We start from the raw sequence: 24564 nt of genomic DNA, 5'->3' as shown, positions 1-24564 counted from the left end.
GGTCAGCACCACTATAACTAATAAGGATTCAGTCTGGCTTGAGGACATTGCATGAGGGTGGATAATTACCATATTGGGGGCTTGAACTTGGTTCCTACAGTTGAAGGACCTTGCTCGTCATTAAGCCGCCACAGTTGTCACAGATGTCCAAAGTTTCAAACTGAGAAAATAAAATGTAAATGCTTGTTGTTGAAGTACTGCCAGCTTTAGACTTCTAATCGATACTGGGCTTTCCTTTGACTTAATTTATTTTAAATGAGGATTTTATGACGCTTATTTAACCTTGGGCACGGCAATCAGCCTTGTCAGTTAGTCAGATCCAGGGAACAAATACTGCAGCACTGGGCAAATCTGTTTGACTCCGGAGGAAACAGAAATAGTAATTATTATCATGATACCAATATTATTAGTCAGCAGGAGCAGCTGTTATTAATCACCCTGTCATTGTCTATTTTCCAGCATCATATTACATAACATTACTGCTGTTACAACACAGCACTCCTTTAATTATCTTCTCTAGGACGTTAACTGTTTTGTCTTTTCGATGAGTCAAGATTAAAGGCCAATGAGATTAAATAAAAGGGCCTCAAACTGAATTCAAATTCTCTCACAGCTGTTTAAATAAAGTCAGAGAAAACCTCAAAAGCAGTGGAGGGGAAGTTTGGAAATCTTACTTCAGAATAAAAGCATAAGGAAAAATATCCAAGTAGATCGGAGTAAGGGGGCCGAGTATATTTTGTGTGAACATGTGTCTTTTATACAAGAGTAAAGACAAATATGCAAACAAATATATAAAACCAGGCTGCTGTATGTTTTTATTTATTTTTAAATGATTATGTTTGGGGGCATGGTTAAAAAAATGTCTGTAGCAGAATAATTTTGTTTTGGGCAATATCTAAAACAGCAGTTAACCAAATCTGTGTGAAAATGATTGGCCTATTTCCTTACCTGTTAACTGTGACTGTGTTTGATCAACTAGCCTAATTAAACTTTTTTTTTTCTTCTTTCTTTGAAAAAACGTTGGTACCCATCACAAGTTCTTACAGCCTGGAGTGATGTGATGTTTTTTGTTGTTGTCGGTTGTTTGTTTGCTTTTAAATAAATGTTTATATTGAGACCCAACAGGCCTGTCATAGGCCTGTTTATTTAGGCCTACATTGAGTAAAAACAGCAAACACTGGTATTCTTACTCACTGTAATTAACGATTGTCTGCTATAATTATGGCTTCTATAAATTAAACATCTCTGAAAATTCGAGTTCATCTGGTATTATTTATCTTTTTTTTTTTTTTCATAAATTAGTTCAATCACATTGGTCATTTATATTATCATGTCAGTAATCATGCTTGGAAGCTTTATCCGAGATATGTTTTTTTAAGTTAGAGCCCCCAAAGGTTTGGTGAAAATAACATTTATCATGTATCACAAGTCCAGCAGCGAGGAATTTTATTTTGATAAAGGCGTCCGGAAGTTGAATAACGTATTTCTGCCGGCTTGCGTTTGATCTCCGCTGCTCGCGACACAACCGCGCGCAGCTGCTTTCATGTTCCAGCGCTCGAGACGCAGCGACGGAGAGGAGAGGAGAGGAGGCTCGCGCTCCTCGCTCCGGGGGATATTACCTGTGACCGGACGACATCACGCAGTTTACCTCTGATTATCACCACTTGGCTGAGAGTTCCGGGGGCAGTTTTTTTACGGGACACAAACTGCTTTAATGCTCTCAAGTGTTTGTTTATTTTATTTTTTATGTTTTACCGCCGCTGGTTTTCATGTGTTTTATGTGTTTGCGCTCAACAGTGAGGTAGACTTTTTTTTTTCACGCGAGTGTCGGAGTGCGGTTGATCCCGTGGATGCGGCTGTCGGGGTCGGTGTCTGAGCCCTGCAGGAGCAGCCTGTCATAGGGCATCATGATGTCTCTGGCTGTTCACAAGTGGATGAGGAATATTTCTCCGGAGATGCTGCCGCCGCTGCTGCCGCTGCTGGTGCCCATATTGTGGTTTTTACCTCTGACCGGAGCGGCTCCTTCTGCGACCACCGAGCAGCTGGACACCGGGGTGGTAAGTTTTCTTTTCTACCTACTTATGGAGAAGCGGGAGTGGGGGTCGGAAGTTTTCCTGCCTCCTAGCAGCAGTGGACGTGAGGTGGTGTGTATACCATAGGCTACTGTTGTGGGGCCGTGGGTTTTTTTTTTCCTCCTCTTCCTCGGGCTACTCATGAACGTCCAGGAAAGAGCAAGTGCTGTCTTCTCTGAGACTTGCTCTGAATGTTAACACCGCTCTGCAGTCCAGTGGCGGTAGACACTGCATGATGGAAGAAGCTCCGTGAACCCACATGAGAGAATATATGAGGTTATTTTAAAAGGGCTTTTCTCAGTCCAGCCTGTGAAAGACCCGATGCCAAGTTGCTGTGTTGAAAATATAGGATCACACAATGCAGTCTGGTGTTGCTAGATGAATCCACTATACAGGCAGCACCACTAATGAAGGATGTAACCAAATATGAACTGAAATCCAACCCTATTTATAGTGTATGGAAATATGTAACAGATCAACTCACAAAACATCTAATTATTGGTACATTGGATGCATTATCTTATGTTCTGGAAGCCACACAGACTGTAAAGTAGTCAGTGTACATCACCATCATCCGAGACCCACAGCTTGTACAGCATAGAGAAGACTGAAGTCGAGTTGTAAATGAACTCGTGTATGAAAGTTTATAGTAATGTGTGTGTGTATTTGTGCCATTTATCCTTAAAGATGGATCGTTTATACAGAATTTCCAGTCGAAAGTTTTCTGAAATTATCGTCTTCGTGATTTCATCTTCAGTGCAACATCAGGTTTTTTTTTTTGGTGCTTATCTCTCGCTTTCTTTCAGCGCTCAAACTCTCCTCCCTGAAAGCTTCACTTGGGGATTAAGTTTTTCTTAACAAAGACTAAGAACAAGCGCACTAAAATAGACATTCTATTTCTTTACTTATTTTTTTTGGTTCAAGTTTTCCCTCCACCTTGAGGCGGTGTCCCTTTCCCTTTTTTTTTCTTGACTCGCTACTTGTTTTCTTTTTTAACACATCTGGCAGAGCAGAAGCTTTTCATTGAGATTGTATGTGGGCCATAATTTTTAATCTGTCTTTGACTGTGTGTGGGCGAGACAAAGAGAATTTCAATTTAAAGATATTTAGGCAATCTAGGTTTGTACAAATGTTACATAATCTAAGAAGTTGTTCTTAAGAGAGCAGCACACACAATAGGCCCGTAAGATTATGTTAATCCATGTTTTCTCTATCAGTGTGAAATACCCAGACTCATTGCTGAGGCCTGATGCCAACAACCCTGACATCAGGACACGGTCTGCTGCGCCTCAGCTCTGAATCAATTTCTTCAGGTTTTCCAAAAGGTCAGTTTGGCCACATCTGACAGGTTTTTCATCACGACCTGACCTGTACACACTTCCTTCCTGGTTGTGTAGCTTTGGATTAAAACAACCAAGCCTCAAAAAAGGCTGAACTTGGTCTTAAACATTTGCAAAGAAGGGTAGAGGATTATCATCAAGTCTTAAAGTAAAGCTTCCAAAGGAAATTTAAGATGTGTGTAATATTTTCACATAAAATTGGCTGGACCTTTGGTATATAATTTGGTGAGCAGAGAAATCCATAATTTTACTCAAGGTAACGGTGGATTTCATTTGTTCGCCTGCAGTGTAACTTTATAGGAAAACATCAGATGATGCGTCAGAGAGTGAGGAAGGTAGTCAGCGAACGTGACTAAATGTACTGTGAATAAAACCTTTATACATCACCTGGTCTGTGAACATTTCGCCCTGAGTCACGTCAGATAGATTTTCATCTGCAATGAAAAAAAAAATAAAACTACTGCTTCCATTTTCAGTGTTTTGAAGCAGCAGAAATTACATACTGTGTACACAAACAAACAAACAACCGACTGTAGTCAGTCGGATCTGTGATCGACAATCAGCTGACAGTTAATCAATGTAAAAGTCTGGCTGGCCCCGATCACCCAATGATTATTAGAGGGCTCTGATATCTGTCTTCTTTAGCTGGGCTCCAGGGTGCGACTATTTGGTCCCACATGCACCCAAAAAGTGCGACTAAACATTTTCATTGGTTGCACCAGTGCACCTGGGTTTAGAGGTTTCTTTATTTTTTAAACAATAGAGATTATCGCAATTTCTTGTTGCACATGATTTAAATGAAGAAATTTACATAATTTGTCAAGAAATTAAGTGTATTATTATGTGCACCTAAATTATGTGCTGGTGCACCTAAATGTAAAAGTTAGACGCACCAGTGTGAAAAATAAGTCTTAAACTTGGTTTAATTGTTGATATTACCAAAGAATACAAACAATTAGAAGCCTATTTTTTTAAACACAGTTGAAATGACATGAATGCGCTCAACTGACATTTCAACCTGACTACAGATAATAGGTTTTTACCGTTGTATAATTATTTTGTGCAGAAACAATTGCACAAACTTTTCTGTTTCTGAAAAATTGGGTTGATCTATGACTCGACAAACACAGCTGTATCATCAGATGAAATGCTGTAGTAACAGCAGCGATTTTCCTCCATTTACGATGGCAGAGAAAAAAATACTCACCGTGGAAGCTTTCCTGCATTTCTAGATAGAGCTATATGATACACTCAGTCCAAAGTGGTGCTGCAGCCTCAGTATAGTCTGAGGGCCATTATTCTTGTTGTGGTGTCTGGGATGCCTCGCTCCACTTCATGTGCTACTAAATGCAAAGCAACACTCCGAGTTCAGTGACGGACACACACCTGAAAATGTCCATATCTGTTCTATGGACTCGCACTAAATGTGTCTCTTGGTGGAGGTCGCACAGTTCATTCAATGAAAGTTCCTATTCTCTCTGATGTTAAGCATCGTTTCCCAGCTTATTTGTTGAGAGGGAACCCTTTACACAATAATTTCTTACTGGCTGTCAAACTGGCAGGGTCTGAAAATTGTTTTGACTTTTTTTATATAAAATATGTTTAACACCAGCGAAAAGCCCATATCTGTAGGATTTGAGAGTGTTCGCGCCAATGCAGAGAAAAATCTAGATTCTTAAAGCTTCTTTTGGTAAGATAGTAATACTGACCGTTGGCCGACATCCGAAAGCGGCAGTATTTGACAAATTGGGAATGAGAGTCAAAAATCAACTATCTTTCAAACAGGAGTTATAAGTACATCTGCGTATGTTTAAAAGAGGATGCAATAAGAGTTATGGCGGCAATATGTAAGAGTCTTTCATCGAAGCTGCTGTAAATAACCTCAATACTGTATTCCCTGTTGTCACACTGGCCTCCATCGGTCTTGGCGGTTGTGTTCATTCCCGGTCTGGCAGTTTTTGCTTGGAGGCTACTGAGACCTGCTCCATTGCCTGTTGCCGTGCTCCAGTTCTGGGGCCTCATTTATAAAAGTGTGCGTACGATTCACGTCAAAAAGTGGCGTACGAACAAAATACAGAAAGCGCTTTTGGACAAAAATGTTTTGATTTATAACACAGTGCGCACACACGTCCTACGCTGGTTTCCCTTTATACATCACAATCAACTCGAAATGCAGTGCACCTTTTGCGGGCATCATGTAACACTCGTCATTGCCTATAGTCAGTGAAGTGCCCCTACTTAATATTCATTCACACTGACTGCATGAAGATGATCACAAAAAACGCAAAGAGAAAGGGTAAAAAAGGAAATTTCACACAGTGTTAAGTCTTTCTCTGGAGGTTGAGACAGGGAAAAATATGTTGGTTGGTGGAAACAGTGTGGAAATTATAAATGCAAAAAATTGAATTGATTGATCGCAACATGAGACAGATGCTGCTGGCTCAGAAAATAAAAGTTGTCCAACATTAAAGAGGATGACAAAAGCACACAGCCGAGGTACAGAGGAACGAGGACACGCAGCCCATCCACCTCGATGAGAAACTGTCTGGAATTATTGGAGAATCCCTCCTGAGTGGAGATGGGGTAGAGCTGGACACAGAACACAGAAAGACGCACCATGGCTCAAGTAGTGTCCTTAGTATCCCCTTATTTTGAATGAGTTAACCATTCACATTCGACTTGTGTTCAAACATTTATTTCCACAAACAAATGGGACATTTTCTATTATTTTTAGTTCCTGCGTGCTGGTGCTATAGCTGAGCGTGCAAGCTGAGTGCGTCCAGCCCCACATCTCTCATAATTTGTTGATTTATTTTACACAAAGGTATCAAATACAAACTGTAGGGGGCCCATTTCTGCCCCACTCTCCACCAGCATTTCCCAGCTCGGTAAACCTCCACTTCCTGGCAGCCCAAAGCTCACGGAAACCAGCTAGCTGCAGGGCTAACTGAGCTAACTAGCCAGTATCAACTACAGTTAGCAGCATTTAGCAGTGACTCTGGTGATTAGCTGGCCCCTATTTGTTTGGAGCATGAATTCAACAGGTGGCCCATTCTAACTGTTCATACCAAAATTTCTAGCATGGTGGTTGTAATGTGTTTATAGGCTCTTGCATGTAGAAGAAGCTTCAGTGGAAAATAAATCTATGGAATACAAACATCCAAAGAAACTATTCAAAACCAGTAACCAGTTCCAAGTATCATATTCCACATTTCTCACCTTGTGCCCACACTTTGAAAAATGTGAGCATCTGAAAAGTTCCTTGCTTTATTCTTAAGGCAAAATGTTAGAACCTAACCTGTGCCTACAAACCACAAAGACATGAAAGTGCCTTTCAAGTTCATCACTTTCAAACCAGTCACCCGGCTTGTGTAGTTCTTATGAGTAAGCAGGTGGACTGATCTTTATACGTGCCTGCAGGTCCAGGACAGGTCTCATATGTGCCATTTCTTTTTGGGGTGCCAAAAAATAGCAGGAATGCAGACTCTCTCTTCTGTTCTATAAAGAAGACATAGAAAAGGCAGTCTTTGTAGAAGCTCCAAGGTAAGGGCGATCTCCTGGCTCCTGTTCAGAGGCAACATGTGACTCCATCACTCTGGAGATCAGAGGCGGTATTGAATTTTAAGTTCATAGCTATCTCACAAAAATTTGTAACCGTACCATGCATTGAAAGGCCCTGTTAAAAGGGACTACTTCAGTGAAGTAGAGCCCATTGCAGCATCTTTTTAGAAGAGGATACACCTGATTAAGGGAAGAAATTTAAATTCAGACACACAGAGTTCTCAGTTACCTGAGAGCAAAAGGGTTATCCTGCTTTATTCATTGTAAAAACGGAGATTCTGATGTTTAATCACCGATAGCAAAGCCAATTTATCTACACAATGTAATCCAGCTACTGCCGCTAGTTCATCGTGAGGGACAGAGAGCAAGTATCAGCGTCGACAGGTCTGATGATGATTAGTCGGCCAGTGACAGATTTCTTGTCACGGGTGCAGTAGGGGAGCCATCCGACATACAGAGAGCATCACTCTGCGCCACTAGAAGGGCTATAAAGTACAGATATGATCAGATGATTGCACACATCAGTCTCTCTCCACAGTGGATATTTATGTATATGTGTGCATTCGAATTCACGTGTGGTTGTGTATCCACGTGTGTCCGATCATAACTGCTATTCGCTGCGGACTTGAAACACGAAAACAACCATCCAACCACAAAACAATCTCCACTAAATCATCGCTCCTACACAGTCCCTTTACACCTCACTGCCACGGTGCTCCATCACTTGGCATTTAGTAGAGATTGTGAACTTATGTACGGTGTGTGTCTTCTTAACAGCCACACACTGAGTCCTTAAGTAACTGAACCGCACAGTCAAGCACAGATCAGAGGTATTCACTTTATAGCCTCGCTGCTATCCAGTTTGATATATCACCGTGTAGCGACGATTTGCAATTTCAGCACTTGGGGGAACTGAGTCATAACAAGTAAAACGTAATACGCTCTGTGTTTTCCTGCTCATCGTATTATATGTTCCTCGTGAGGAGTATTTTCTCCACCGAAACAGAACCGCTGAGCCTCCCAAAGGAACAATTTGCATGAACATTCAGGGCTTTTGATAGACGAGAGCGAGCTGGACAGATTAGCAGCTGATCAATAACCTCAATTACTGTATAGTCAGCCACCTGTGGGGTTATATTCATAAAAGAAACACGACCAATGGTCCTTAAACCTTACAGACTGTGTGTGTGTGTGTGTGTGTGTGTGTGTGTTCCCTAGAAGGACAAGCACACTCCGTCAGTTCATTTCTCACTCTCATTTTCCTGTTTAATTTCTTCAATGACACCACCATCTGGCATTAATTCCTCTGGAGCAGTAGGCTCCCACTCCTCCGCCACTCACTCTCCCTCCCTGCATGACATCAAAATGATGAGTTCTTATCAGGTATTGAAATTGTGTCAAGGACCGCAAAAGAGAAACTAATTATTTTCAGGAATATGAGGTAAAATAAGGTTTCACCTTATCATCTCCAGCAAAAACACCAGTATCCTGCTCACTGTTTAAGAGAGTCTCATACATGGCACGGTCAAACTATCTTGCTGTCAGTCAACATATCAATAACCCTCGTCCTTATGAACGAAAATTTACTATCACACCTAATTGTAATCCCTCTTTCTATCTTGTTATAAATATCCAAGCAACATTTGTGCATCTTTTTTGGCTACCTGCCATTCTTCCCAATGGGAAATGAGGCAGAGTTCATTAAATAGTTGCCTGTATTATTCATGATGGCTATGAAGCTTTAGTGGACTGACCTTGACCCCCATTAAGGCAGTAAGGTCAGTGACATTTTTCTTGTGTTATTTATTAGTTGTAAACTCACAGTTGCATCCAGTGGAAGTTGTGTTACTGTTCTGTAATGAGCTCTCTTATTTGAAACATTCGCAGTTCTTCTTACCTAAATTCTACATTTATATTTATTTTCAAATAGACTTGGTATTCTGAGAGGAAAATCTCCACTACATCCATATTTGAAGTGAATAAGATACTTTTAGGACATAACTGGAAAGAGGAAGATACAAAAAACAGTTTTTGACCTTGGACTGAAACCATTAAAAAGTGGTCAGGTATTCTGGAACAAAACTCTTATTTTGATGTTAATGTCCCACCAGGATCCTTTATTTTTTTTTAGATTATTCCAACACATAATTCCTCAATTTGAAGTGGCAATTTACAACCCTTTTTACATGGTTAAGAATTGCAAGGTTGCTCGAAAGAAAACGTAGATAGGGCTTACTAATACCCATGAAGTTTTCAGTAATTAGGCCAATAGTAAGTGCTGAAGAGAACCATAACAGGGACTCAAAGAGCATTCAGTGATAGCTTTATACATGCTCATGGAAGAATATCGCCTCACTCTCCGCTGCTCGAATCCCAACTCATTTGCTTCAAGTACCATTAATCCTCCATCCTCCACCCAACAATGGTTCAGGAATGCAAGATGGAAAATGTTCATTTTAATAATTCAGTTTTTGCTCTGAAGGGTATAATGGGGAAATCATTTCATTTCCAAGCCCTGTTTCTCATACAAGTATTCTGGCAGCCAACAGTACCACTGCCCTCATTCCTGCAGTGTTTGCCTGAAAGTTGTGTACATTTCTACAGCATTGTCTTCAGTCTCTTCACTCTTTCAGTCTCTTTCCTTCAATTTAATCCTTGCACTTCAAGTAGTTCACATGGTTCTTCTGATTACAGACTGGAGGCCCAGGGATACAGGAGACTCAAATAGGAAATGGGGTGGCAGTGACAAGCGTGTGCTAAATGAAGAGGGTGAAGATGTTTTCCCCAAGAACATACTAGAAACATTTCGTCTTTGATTTATAAGCAATTATGAACCTAAACCATTGACTGTACATTAAGATGGACAAAATGACAGCTCCCCAAAAGTGAAGCCAACACATCTGGATTGCCCGTTGGTGTCTGGCTATAGTATAGGTCCACAGAAATTACATATTCTTTGTTTGGTTGATTGTTAGCATTAGCCAGAGCCCATGAGTAGAGAGAATCACGTCATCGCCATTTACTCCATTGGACCACTTTTTTTTAAAGATCGTGGAGACTCGATAGTTCCTGGAAGTTAGCTGCAAATACTTGAGGCCCAGTACTGTAAATCAATCAATCAATCAATCAATCAATCAATCAATCAATCAATCAATCAATCAATCAATCAATAAATCAATCAATCAATCAATCAATCATGCATTTAAATTGCCTGCTAAATTCCAGGAACTATCTGAAGTCTCCATGAATCACGTGACAATTGGCATTTTGAGCCTCTGTTGTCACGACTCTCTACTTAAGGCCCCTGGCATTAGCTAAGTGGGTAACAAGGTATCCAGGATTGTGAAAACCCTCTGGATGCTAGTTTCCCTGTAAATCTACATTCTCAGCCTGAATCATTATGATACTTTTAGCACCGCTGTCCCACTTCCATCAAGCTGCGTGACCTTCTGTCTGCAGAAATGCATCTTGGGACTCGTATTCAGGGCGAGGAGATTATTTCAGGAACAGTGTCATGTGGGAGAGGACTTGGATGTTGGAGAGAGAACATTTCTCCATAAAGATTGACAGAGAGTGAATGTTCAGTGTGTAATATATAGCACATCCTCAGCATCTTGGGAAGAGGGAAATAGGTCCTTCAATCTGCTCCTCTCCAGTCTGCCACCTCAGCCTTGTTAAGTGTAAAAGTTCTCCAGGGACATGCAAGTTTCGGAGAAGACTGTCAGCATTACTGAGGAGTTTATGATTTTCCTCTGAAACCAATTCAACAAGGGTCTCAAGAGCCCTGACACCTCGTTGACTGCCACTGTTGCATGGCGTTGTGGGACTGATGTGTGGCAGCTACAAGACTCCTGTGTGACACTTTCAGACAATGACAACACATCGATTTCCAGATAAAGTTTGACAGCACAAATTCAGAACTTGATTTACTGCAGGCGACCCTCATGTCGAGCGGAATAAGTAGAATTGCAAAATAAGTCTCACAAGGCTTTTGGCCACACACTCTCAACTTCAGGTGAAGTATAGCAGTATGGTGTTGGAACGACCATCAGCAGTCAGGAGGCAAAGGTCCTTTTTTTTTCGGCAACAGAATCCAGATGCATAAAGTGTTTATTTTTTTTAGACCAAGAAAGACTTGGTCTTTTTACAGCTTCCACAAATGGGTGGGGGGGGGGGAGACGGACACAGTGTGCATAGTTGCCATGCTGAAAAATCAGATGCAGATTTTCCATATTGCTGCAACGCATTTTCACATCGCACTGATGGGAAACAGCTTTTAGTCTCAAAATCACCAAATTGGCAGCAGACTGACTCTGCACTCGAAACAGACGTGTTTCTGAGACGTCTAATCCCCATTTCCACCAAAATACAAAGGACAGTCTTTTACCTGCCTCGTTGGAATGAAACACCAACCTGTATGAGCCCATTTCCCCACATGTGCACCGTGCACGCTGCTCAGGGCACCAGAATAACTCAAAGTCTGGTAAAGCCAATTTCAAGGTCATGACCAGCGGTGCTATGAAAATAGGGCCCTCCGGGTGTTGAAACTAGCCACAGCCAGACATAGGGATTGGCACTCTGGTGTTGATTGTGGCAAATGCAATACTGTGAAATTGTGTCTCAGGAGCAGCAGAATGGGGCATTTTATCTTTATAGAGTCCATTGAGGATGTGTACATTTACCTATGGCTGAATGTGAGAGTGGAAATCTGGCTTGTGTACGTACACCCAGAACCATGCATATGCATGGCTTCATAAATCAAACATAATAATGCATTTTCCTTGCACACATAATTTAATCCTCGTTGACAGAGAGTTTTGGCATGGTCAAGTGTCAGAGTAGGTGAGTTTACAGAAGTAATGGACCGAACTGTGTAAGCAGGAATTACTGTTTTCCTCAGCTGCATGTGATCTCTCTCCCGTTGGCTCTTACTCATGTCATGACTTACTGTATCTGTGTGTTAGAAGCATGCTGGCTCACTCTCCAGCTCCCCATGTAGAAAAACCCAAATTAACTCCGTATGGCCGTCCAATTTTAACTGAGGCACCCCACCCCATTCTAGTCATATCAGATCAAGGTTTTTGGTTGCCAAAGCTATTCAAAGCACTGACCAGATCTTGTAATTATGGTGGTTTCTGGAGTGGTGCTGCTTGCATGTTAAAGTTAAAATAATCCACCCGCCGACTGAACTAAAGGAAACCCCAAAGCAAAACAGAGCTCCTCTGAAGTTTGCCTTCTGAAACAGGCAGAATTGTAATAAATACAGTATGTCTGTGTGCATGCAAGGAGGAAGAAAGAGGTTCTTGCTTCTCCAGAGGAAGATGTGTACTGATCTTCATCGCTGACATTGGCAGAGGAGTGATGGGCACTGCCGGCCCAAGGAAAAGAAAAACTGTTTCTGTGGGAGTGTTTGATCTGTGCTTTGGAATTAAATCTGTCTGTATGTCTGAGTGAAATGAAGAAAGAGGGGAGGAAGACAGACAGAGAGACAAACTGCACAACTGGGAGAAGTTGGGTGTTCAGCCAATGTCTGTGAGTTTATTAGAATCATAATAAAAGCTGGGATGTAATAAGCATTAGCACATAAAAATCAGACTTTGGTATTGAGAGCAGAATCGCTTTGTCCCACCGCAGCACACACAGTTCCATTAATTTGGAGGGTGACTGTTACATTCAAGATCGTATCTTGAGGTGCCCATTAGCTCGGCAATTATTCATCGGCTAATTAAGTATTTGCAGTGTTTTTTCTCTCTCCAGCCCATGGGAGACAAACAAAAAGACGTATTACAGTTAGTTTCTCCCTAAGTGACAATTAAACTAATTACATATCCTCAACAAAAGTAATTTGCCGATCAGACTGTTTTTTCCAAATACTGTGAAGTCCACTTGAATAATGTAGAAATTACCTCAAAGTTTAGGATGATGATTAGAGAACTGAAGTTAATTGGAGCAGGTAACCAGTAGAACCAGGACCATATAGTTATCTCCTTGTCATGATTCAGTGTGTTGTTTTCTTTTATTTTGATATCTTCTTGTTTTTCCTGTTTTATTTTGATATTATGCCCTCATGTGTCTCTTGCTTTTCAGTTCCTCCTGTATGTTTTTCCCTCCCAGTGCTTTTCCACTCATTTCCTCACCTGTTCCTCTTCCCTCCTCACTCCACCTGTTCCTGATCCCCTCGTTAGTGTCTGTGTATATAGTCTTTGTTCTCCCTCATGTGTTTGTCAGTTCGTTCCATGATGTTCCCTGTTACGTCGTCCCTCCGTGTCCTGTGTCCTGTGTAAATCTGTGAATTCCGTGTTGTTACATGTTACTGCCTTGGTCCGTCTTCCCCTGTGTCGCCTCCCCGCATTTCTTCCCAGTGTTTCCTCGTGCTTCCCGTTTTGGTATGTTTCGGAGTTTGGTTTCTTGTTTCTTGTTTGATTTGAACATTGGTAAAGATTGATTGTGTTTTGTATTTTCTTACAATTTATTTTCTTAAAGCTCACTTTTGATTCCCCTATTTCATTGCCTCCTGTGTGTTGTCTGCGTTTGGGTCCTCTTCTTGTCTAACATAGTGTAACATTCCTTATTCGATGAAGTTTTGCGATTCAACATTACAATTTATTGTGATTTTTCTTTGCTTTTTAACACAAGACCATGGGAAAAAGTTGAATCATATACTTCCAGAGTGCATATCTTGAGTCATAGTACCACAAACAAGTGGTTTTATCTGAGCAGCATCATTGCTATACTGCATATGAATTGTAAAGTAAAATACTTTTTGAAGTAAACTGCTGCATTTATCTGTTCCTGCTCATCAAGCTAGTTCTGTAAGGATACTAAATTTAAAAAAAAAAAATGTAAGTTTATACTGTATACTGTATATGTGCTGTCCTCTCTGTCACACAATGTCTCCACCTAGTGGTGGCTGTATTTTTTTAAACAAACCGGGAAATTTTAGTTTGAGTCTTGACCCTTGAAGGTTGCTGTAGATGTCCAGTGTGGTGGAGTATTAATGCTGCAAAGTAGCAGATTGAGTTAAAGCCGGTGTAAGTTATGTTGTGGTTTTTTTGTTTTTTGTTTTTTGTTTTTTTATTAGAATAAATGTTAAATTACTTTTATATTCCAACAGTAATCACTGTTTTAAAGAGGCAGTCCTGTCTGCTCGTGAACACAGAGCCGGATCATCATTGCTGCGATATCTGGCAATCACCGATGCGCTTTCATTTGGTGATGTAGAGAGGAGGGAGGGGACTGCTAACTGCAAAATGAATAGGCTGGCTTCATTGTTACCTACAGTAGTCATCCATTCATTGCCTCCAAAAGGAGGCAGGAGGTAGAAGTAGACCAAAGAAGCTCAATCTATTCTGAGTGGTAATATGTTTTAAAAAATGTATAAAAAGTTGACACTTGTGTATTGATAATGTCTTGCAAGTATAAATATTGCGACATGTTACAATATTACTTTTTTTTTGTCCCAACAATTGGCATCCATTAACTTCTGGTGCTCAGTTGCATATTTATAGGAAAAATATATATTTTTTTTCCGTTGTGATTCTATTTTGATTGATACGCACGGTGGTGCAGAAAACTCCGCAGTTTGAATTAAAAGTGCTCCCCAAGCATCAGCCGCCAGCTAATCAGCCGACTACTCACCTCATCGTTCCGATTATTTTAATACACCATGATGAAGTCTCATCTAACTGATCCTGATGAATGTAATGTTAATCAGGGACAGCCATTCTGCCCCTTTTATCTTGTTTAGTTCACCCAAGTTGATTAACTGATCCTGATAAGTGTTCTGTGGCTCTTCGAAAGACTTTATTATCCTGACGGATAAAAAGATCACTCTCTTCATAGGCTTTATGAATATGGTGAACGTTGTCATTATGTAAAGTTGAAACAGTCTTCAGCCGTTTCTTTGTGGACGAGTCTGGGCTGTCATTTTGGATTTTCCTGCAATCCTAATGGACACAGTTTGGATTTGACAAATTGAAGAGGAAAAAAGGAGCTGGAAAGGAGTCGTACAGTATGCAAACTGGGTCATAGAAAGATCAAATATTTCAGCAGTACAACTAACATTCACATTACACTTCTCCACCTGGAGCTAGAGGAGTTGTTGATGCCAAGCAGAGTGCCCTCGAGCAAGTGTCAAAGCAACTCGTTTTTTGTCTATTTTAATATTCACACTTTTAGAGAATATGCTGAATATATCACACATGCGACCTTAGACATAACCCTCAAGTTTGGCTTTTGCTTGTTTTTAATCACAACACTGATTATTGTAATGTAATCTACATACGTTGAGTCCTATGTTGATTTATATGCAGAAATGGATAGTGTGCTATAGTTCACTAGAAATCTGAGCCTTTTCACACAGGCTCTAGCTGTGTATTGATTTTGAGAGTGGCCGGTGCATTGTATATGTTCAGACTGAACAGGGCAGAGTGTCTGCAGAGAGACAGTGAAAGTGACAAGACCAACCGATGTAAATACAGACGTTAGCAGTAGCATTGTATCCTGAGTGGGAAATCTCACTCAAGGCCAAACTTTGAGTGAACTCTGATAAACAGATTTATTGTACAGCACACAAGCCCAAAAATATGTGATTTTTATGGTTTGCCCCTTCTAATGGTATACAGCAGCTATTTGATGAAAATAACTGATTAAAGTTTAAGACAATTGGTGCTGATTTTTTTTTTAATGACTTTAATGATTTTTTTTTTATGTTTTGTCATTAATTCAATAAAAATTAAATTCAGATTGATTTGTCATCAATTTAAATTAATCTCCAAGAAATAAGAACAACTGGTCAATGCCACTCCAAGAGCAAAAAACAGACCAAAACAGACGCCCAATATATCGCGGTCTTTCTAAATTCGCGGACCTAGCCGCAAAAAGGACAGCCAAACTGGCGGGTTGCTGTCCAGTATAAAAACGCTTATTGTTTCACTTATGTCTGAACAAAGTAAAAAAAAAAAAGGTTCACTTTTTAATCTAAGATAAAGAGAGGCTGCAAACCTTTCAGGCTGGAACCTTTAAAAACCATAGACTGTACAAAGAATAGAGCCACCATGACGTCACCCTTTGGTTTGTGGACGACAGTTTTAAAGCCTGAATTGACCAAAGTTGAGATGATGGTGCAGCTGGGGTGGATATGCATTGCTATGCTGTAGCGAATTCTTGTCAATCACAAGAAAGCCACGCCATCAAGCATACCCTGCTTTATCATCTAAATGGGACCATAATTTACCAAACGAACATCATGCTTTATTGAAGAAGACTTGAAACCAGTGATTGAGACCATAAACTAATTTGGAAACTGTTTACTGAGGTAATAAATCAAATGAGAAGCAAGGTCATTTTTTCATAAGCTTTTTTAAACCAGTGAAGTCACACCTGCTGGAAGGTTTGAAAGAATGCTTCTGCAGTGGCTTCAAGAAAGTTTTGAAGGGCATTTTTCATGACAACCTACTTAAATCATTTATAGATTTTTTGTTAAGTTGATTAATTGTCCCTCAAACAACTGATTGCTAATCGACCAATCCTTTCAAAGGTAACTGTATGTACTTTTTATTCCTATGGATGCTTGAAGCTATTGTCTGTATCAAAGTGTGGTTGCTGGAGTGCTTTGCAATTTCTAATGCATTTTTAATGCCTGTAAAATTAGGATGAAGGTGCAGTTTTACATCACCAGCCAGATAACTATAAACTAACTGTGCTTGCTTAAAGCTGCTCTATTGTTTGAAGTACTGCTGATGTAAACTTAAAGTCTGTAGCTCCAAAAACTCAGGCTTCTTACACTTCTCCGTTTCTCCGCAGTTTTATCTAGTGGTCTTATCAGATTTTCTCAGTGTGATAAAAACATATTCATTATATTCCAGGACTGTAGGGCTTTCTCTCTCCTCTATCTGGCTTTGCTGCCTTTGTCCCATGAACACAGGCTCAGTCTAAATCTTTACTTTTATTATACTTTGTGCAATTGTCAAGCAGATTTGGGGGGATAAGGAATCTGTGCCTAAGGTGATGATAGGAAACCGTTCTGTTATGATTTATTACTGTACTGCATGTGTTTACATGTGTATCTACTAGCTTCTGCAGGTTCTGTGGTTGTTGAATGGTTTGGTTGGGGTTAAAGGTGCAATGTGTAAGAATGTTACACCTCTGAGCATCGGGGGAATGTCGGTGTAAACACCACAAGCACAAGTGATGATTTTAGCTAACTTTTGAACGTTTTCAACTTAAAATTTGCATATTGCACTTTTAATGTAGTATTTCCTGATTGTTAGTTTGGCAGCCTTTTACAGGTGTTGTGTGTCTTCTTCACAAGTGACAGGAACCAGCAGGAACATTCCTAGAAATATAAATGATCAGTGCGAACAACCAGTATGATAGTATGATATTCATCAGTTTTAAAGTATTATCATATTGCTTGATTATTCTGTGTGATTTCTGGTTTTGTTTTTACAATTGGACCACTCAGAACAGTGGATTTCAGTGAAAGTGATGCACGGTGCTCCTGTGAAATGGTTCTGCTTTGGAAATAGTGACAATAGTGTTTCTATGACAGCTTTTTGGTTTGTATTTAATCTCTGAATGTGCAAAAAATGCCAAAAATGTAATTTAACCCAGGACAGGCACAGCACAGTGCCAAACCTCTGTTGATGTATTGTGTCATTTGTGTTTTCTTTTTTTTCTGCACATAAGTGCACACAAGTGTTATTTCAGCTGTTCATTTTAGTGCTGTTTTAACCTCTACGGACATCGTTTAAAAAAACAGTTATTGAACTGGAATGTTTTTACCCGACTACCAGACCAGTAAATCAGTGTTACCTGATCTCCACTCCGATTTCTCTCCTACTACCAACCAAAATTCCTGTGGTATACAGTTTCACACTCAGCTATGCAGCAGGACTGTGCTCTGCTAGACAAGCATCTTATTACCATCTAACATCACAGCTTTATCCACAGGAGGTGAGTTCAAAACACGCACACACCGCCACCATCACCATCCCGATGACATGCAGCATGGAGAAAGAGATGCATTCAGAATGGAGACATAGAAGTAACTGATAGGCCATGAAATAAACTGGCTCATACTCATGCGTGTGCATACATACAGAAACAGCCTGGAGGTGTGGCTCTGTCACAGCACCCCATTTCACTCCAAGGCAAGAAGTGTTGCCAGATTTTGAACTTTGACTTCATTTCCAGGCTACAGCTGTGTCAAAGAGCAAAGGAGGCACACTCCCTCTGCACCTCATTGTTTCCAATTTAACTTCCCATTCTTCAGCCTTGAAGTTTGACTTTGTTTGGTTCTAAACTCACTACTGCCAGACTCTGAATCTTGCAGTGTCTAGCTGTGCTGGAATCAGCTGATCCACAGTGGTGTTATTGCTGTGCAGCTCCTCTCAGCCTCTCTTCCTAATGAAACCGCACAAATCCAGACAGCTCATGTCTTTCTGCAGGTGCAACACACAAACACTAACATCCTACCTCTTCCTCTCTTATGGTACTACTCCTCTTTTCTCAGCTAACACTTGTGTGACTGCTTGTCACCGTGTGGTGTGTGTTGTACAGTTGGGAGCAGTGGGGGGTTTCTAAATAAAACTTCTTTGTTCGATGACCTTTTCTTATAACATGTGATGAAGTTTTTGCATGCTGGAGGGTGAAACAGCTTGTGTGTGTGGAAATGAACCAACTCAAGTTTGTAGCCTTGTAGGGATGAGATGTTTGTTTGACAGGTATGGGGGTGTTTTACGCTTCTAGTCAGGCACACCAGCACGCATGAGGTATCAAAGACAACCAGTATACACGAGTACAAAATGTTGGGCTGCATTCAGACTGACACTATCCCGGAGTCTTGCCTGAAAAAACAGGCCAAAAAAAATGTCAAGATCATCCAGTTACAAATTTAGATCTGCTTCTGCTTCTGCCAGTTCAGGTCATTCGGCAAATTAAGTTCATGTTAGAGCACTTTTAGCATTTAGCTCATTCTACTGTTTACCACTTTGCCATTTTACAATCTTGAATTGTAAAATCCTGTGTCAAGAGAGCATAACCCTGTTTTTACACTGAAGGTGCAAGTACAACACTACAGAGAGCATTTATTTCAGTACAGAGTGAAGCTATGATCTCCAGAGCAACTGCATTACACTGCCCCAGTTTTTCATCTCACTTTTATTGACAAAGTTGAACTAAATTTAAGTCAAAAATTGAAGGGACTAAACAAGCACTTGCGAAGAGGCTGGGCACTCGTGATGGGGGGCCCAGTGGGGCGGCCAACAATTGTGTTCGGGGGCCCCCCTGGCCCCCCCTTGGGAGTGCCACTGCTAATGCATGATACATTTGTTGTTCTTTTGAATCTCCTCAAAAGCTCTGTTGCATGTTGCAACAATATTGCATTGATGATAATTGGTACTTTTACAAAATGTTAACACAATGTGATTTTTGTTAAATAATCATCAGTAGTGTGGATATAAGGACAACGCTGGTAAAGGCATGAATTGTATCACACTACATCACTTTATTGTAATACAGCCTTTAAAACCAGGCAAAGACAACACTTATACCATATCACGATATAACACTGTCCAAAATCTGAGAGGATATAAACTCCTATTATATCACTATAGTGATATAATATCAAATTATTGCCAAGCCCTAATCCCAGGCATTCTCACCCCGGCAGATTTTTATGATATGAAGAAGTTATCGCATCAATTTCACTGTAGGGAGAAACACAAATTCAATAATGTTTCTATACTGTTTTATCCTGCTTGGACTTGGAAAGAAAGAGGATGCAGACACAAAGTTCGAAAATGAATGTGGGGTCTGTTTGTAATCCGATGCAGCCCATAGCATCCTTGTTGTTTTGCAGAAGCTTTAAGTAATGCTTACCATTACACGCTCTGCCTCGCACAAATTATATCTTGCACTGTTGATGTGGAACCAGTGTAAACCATTGCTTCCTGTCCATGCCCACACCAAAAGAGCCATTTTTATTTTATCTAAATGTTAAATGGGTTTTAAGGAGAAGGATAATCCACCATAGCAAGAGGTCTGGGTAGTGTGTATGTGTCGGTGTGTTCAACACCAGTTGCCACCAATTCTCAGTGTGTGTTGTCATGCACTGGCCCCATAGCTAAACCCTTGGGCCTATAAATTACATCCATAAATACACTCATATATATTCCTGGAGCTTGTTTGAACTTGGAGCCGACAGAGATACCATCACTCATAACTTCACGTGAACAAAATATGAGCCAATGAATCTATAAATAAAACTAAGTAGAAGAAAAGAAACACGTCTGTCTTAATTCACTGGATTTATTTTGACTGTCACACAAAACTGAGATTCACTCACAGATTAACACCCTGTCAGAAGTTAAGATTATCCATGGCAGATTGCATATGTGACAGTTTAGAAGATCTGTCACGCAATCAAGCATCTGTATGTGTTTGTGTGCATATCTGTATGTGTGTGACTTCCCATATTTCTTCTTTATTGTGGCGCACAGGATGAATGCCACAGCAGGGACACTGGGCAGGCGTTATTCAATCCTTGTGTTTGTGGGCTTTGGCTGGGTGCCATGCCACATTACCGCCCACAGAGAGAGGAACTTCAAAGAAGGTTTGGGGGCTTTTTCCCTCAGTGGAGCCACTGAATCTTCTGCCTGTTAAAATAAACTCCAGTTGCAGGGGCATGTCCTAATTGGCTCCAAAAGCCATCAGTTTGTTTATCTTTCAACCTAGGCTGACTTATTTTTACTGCATGCACTCTGTGTGAATCCCCTCTGGAGCTCACATAAAATATGCCATTTGGTGGATAATTTTGTCCAATGTTCCTCAGAAGTACACTACGCTCTGACAGCTGTGGAAATACTGACACCTTTGTAGTGTGAGTGCCACACTTTGATGGGACCACGAGAGCAATTTATAAACCCTCACATAGCAGCTTGGACACATTAAACAATGGATTTTCCTTTGATACTTCAGTTTCTACCTAATGTTCCGTTATAATACAATACACACAGTGTTTAATTTTACAAGTATTATAAAATGTTTTCTTTTCCCTATGTTAACTGCACTTTAACCACATAGAAGTGCTTATTTGCTGCTCAGAATGGTTGTTTTCTTGGATTTGGATTCATGGAAATGTTGTTTTATCACTTGTTTGGCAAAAGGTTTGTTAAATTATATGCACATTGTAAAAGAGGAAAAGTCAAGACTTCAGGCTTTCCAATAAAACTCACTAAATTTTAAACACTGCCTCATGGAAACATGACTCTTGGCCTGCAATGTGAAGGACTTGTTAAATGTTTATAAAAAGTGTAGTTTATTGCACACATTTGGTGAGCATTTAAAACTGGAATCAACACATCTAATGAAGCTCATACTGTTCAATAAGCTGGTTTGGTAGTGTTGATAATGTGCAGCCCGGCCAAGCTTTTATTTCACTTTGTTCCATTTCTGGAGTGGATTATGGCTTTATTTGACTTTTGTCACAAGTCAGACATCCTGCATCCTGCACACTTTTGCATGTTTACCCTGAACGACCTGAACTGCACTGACAACCTCAGACGATGGGGGAAACCAGCCCCACTCTTCTTGTAGTTTTTCTCCCTTTTATTGGCATCAGAAACATCAATGGAAGGCGGATAATATCCAACTTGGGAAGCACTGATTTATCAGCTGAACATCTGTATCGGCTGATATTTGCCTTGATGTATGCTGTCGGCCAAAAAGATGACATTCACTGACGGTAGTGGCCAGTGTTTATCTGTTGTGAGGCATGATTTTTGTGGTGGCACATTCATGAGCTACTGGCCCTTGACATCCTTGCTATCAGTTTCTCAGGCTATAAGTACTGAAAAATTGTTCTCATTCAGTAGTTAGTTGTATAGCAGGCTAAAAAGGCTTTTGATGTTGTTACTTATCATAAACAAGAATCTTTTTCATGTGAAAGGAGGTTATATTAAAGGTTCTCTCATACATTTATATGATTGAATTTAAAGATGTGCTGAAAGATTTTAAAGTGGTTATTTATTTTTCTTCTTATAAGAAAGATAAGTATTTTGTTTGCCTGGGACAGAAAAAGGAATTAATAACAAAATAAAATAAATGAAAAAACAAAAAACGTCGTTACAGCCGAGAATTTCACAATTGTTGTATCCCTAAGACCTACAGCTTGTAACATGTGTGGATGTGGGCGGCTGTGGTTCAGGTGGCAGGACGAGATGTCCTTGAGCAAACTGTAGAACCCCAAATTGCTCCCTAAGCGTAGGCTGGTTCCTTATGTGGTGGACCCATCAGCAGTGGGTGAATATGTTAGTACATGGGAGTATGGAAACCGTTGTGAGGAGCTTATTCCTGCTCAGCCAGGAAAATGCTGTGCAAGTGCTCTCTTTACCAATTACACTGGTACTGATGGTATAATAAATGTTGAACAGAACTAATGGACAAATGCACAGTTGTGTGTCTTTTAGGCACTAGGTCACTCTGCCCTAGGTGCACAGCCTTATTCATTACAGTCATTACTTAACATTGTTTTCTCTGTAAGATACCACCACTGCTGCCTTTCAGATCAGTTCCCTCTATTACCATCTCTCACTCCCACCATGCTTCCCTCTTTCACTGCCTGTGTTAAACGTGATTGAACAAATGGCAGCTTCCATTACCCAGTCATGTCTAGGTCACTCAGTGTTGAAGATCGAGGTGAAACGGTACCAATTTTAAATCTCTCCCTCCTCCTTCTTCACTGTCTGCCTTCTTCTTTTACCGTCCTCCTCCTGCCTCAGTCAACAGACATGAGTTGTGTCTCAGCTCTCTGTAGAAACAGCTGTCTCTAAACCAGGGATTAAATGATTCACTTACCAGCCGCATTTTAATCCTTGCTGTCACACTCTTGCTCTGAGAAACACACACTCACACAGTTTGTTGCTTTACGTGCGTCCACTAAATTGAATTATATTTGAATTATATGCAAGTGTTAGATATGTGTAATTAAACATTGGCATTCGGCTGGGAGTGGAAACTTGATGTTAAAGCCAGCACATCCAACCGAACGTATCCTTACAACAAGTCAGCCATGTGTTCCATTATAAGCACATTAGATGGAAGCACTTGTCTAATGAGGTGATTGAGTGCTTCAGCAGGCTGGGGTGTGTGCCATCTGCTTGCAGCACAGTGGCTTTGAATTCGACAGATGACTATTACTATATGTCACTCCTTTGCTGTCTTCAATCTGCTGCATTTACAGTTGTGTAGTGCTGAAACATTTCTGATAATTGTTTGATTGTTTAGGTCATTTATTAAGTAAAAATACCAAGCAGTTGCTGGTTCAAACTTCTCAAAGGTGAGAATTCACCAGCCAGCACCACTGATTTGAACTGAATTTTACATTTCTTTATGTTTCAGCTATCTTTGGGTTCAGTTTTCTATTGTATGTTGTGACAACACTACTCATGGTCTTGTTAGGTTTAGGCACACTTGGTTAGGGTTGGGAAAAGATCATGTTTTGGCTAATAATACCTGCTTTGGTCACCACAAACACGGCTGCAGATGTCCGAACATCTCATTTAAAAACACCTGGTTAACTCTCCACAAAAAGGGCTGGATATGCCTTGACTCATCAAAACTAACCGATTCTTGTCTTACAGACACGACTGGAGATGTCACGAGGTCTTGTGGATAACGCCTAGTTTTGGCTCCACAAAAATGGCTGGATATGCCCCAACTTCTCATCAAAACTATCCTGAGGTCCCTCTATAAACATCAAGTGATGTCATGCTTACAGTGCTGAAACACTGTGGTCCCGTGATATGACGTGCAAATGATAAGCAGCCAATAACACGTACGAATGTGAATGAATCCATGGTTTTGTAGAAACTTTAACCTCCAAGATGTGTGTGGTTTTGTGTGAAAAGTGCCATATTACTGAATAACTTGCCAGATCAATAATTAAAATGATAATGAGTTGCAGCGCTACTGCAGTGTGAAAAGTAAATTATATGGACACAATATCTTCATTAGAGTCCTATGACTAAATATTTTCTTGGTGAAGATAAATATTCAAACACTGACTCACAGTGATTCTGGAGCCAACCTTGGCTCCCAGTGCTTTGGTACTCCTGCTTATTCATCGTTTTCTTTCTCTGTTTGTTTAACTCTGTGCCATGTGCTTTTTACTCATTCAGTATGAGCTTACGTATGTGCCAGCTCGCTCTTGATTTCCTGTGCTATCCCAAGGATATTGACTTAAGCCCAGAATTTTGGTGAGGAGAAATATAGGATGGGAGAACAAGAGGGAAGAGTAGAAAGAATGCCGTTGATAGCAAACAGATTTCATGTGGCATCTGAACAGGATGCCACATAAAGGCCAGCACTGCTGCGCCACAGGTCTATTTACTGTTCCCTCTTTCTGCACTGAATGTACTGTGTGTCAAGCCTACAAACATACCAGCCTTACAGATGTGAGGTGGCCCTCTTGATGATGTGTTTCTCTGAAAAACCACACTTAAAACGCTTGAGCTGAGGGTTGACTTCAGTTAAAATCTCTCACCCTCTTTACCCCTGTAAATGTGTGTGAATGTGGTGAACATCTGTGG

At 40.5% G+C, this 24564-nt stretch overlaps 1 protein-coding gene across 1 annotated transcript in view; it reads left to right on the top strand.

The window, feature by feature from the left end:
• The first annotated feature begins 1864 nt into the window (after positions 1-1864).
• Positions 1865-24564, top strand: part of LOC141005566 (matrix metalloproteinase-17-like) — a 92137-nt gene continuing 69437 nt past the window's right edge. Inside the window, exon 1 of the mRNA XM_073477434.1 lies at positions 1865-2057. Within this exon, the coding sequence (XP_073333535.1) occupies positions 1908-2057 (150 nt within the window). The 5' untranslated portion in view covers positions 1865-1907. The remainder of the gene's footprint in view (positions 2058-24564) is intronic.

Source organism: Pagrus major, chromosome 12 (genome assembly GCF_040436345.1).
Source record: "Pagrus major chromosome 12, Pma_NU_1.0".
NCBI classification, from domain to species: Eukaryota; Metazoa; Chordata; class Actinopteri; order Spariformes; family Sparidae; genus Pagrus; species Pagrus major.
The sequence above is the reverse complement of the archived record's forward strand: the minus strand, read 5'-3'. Positions and strand labels throughout refer to the sequence as shown.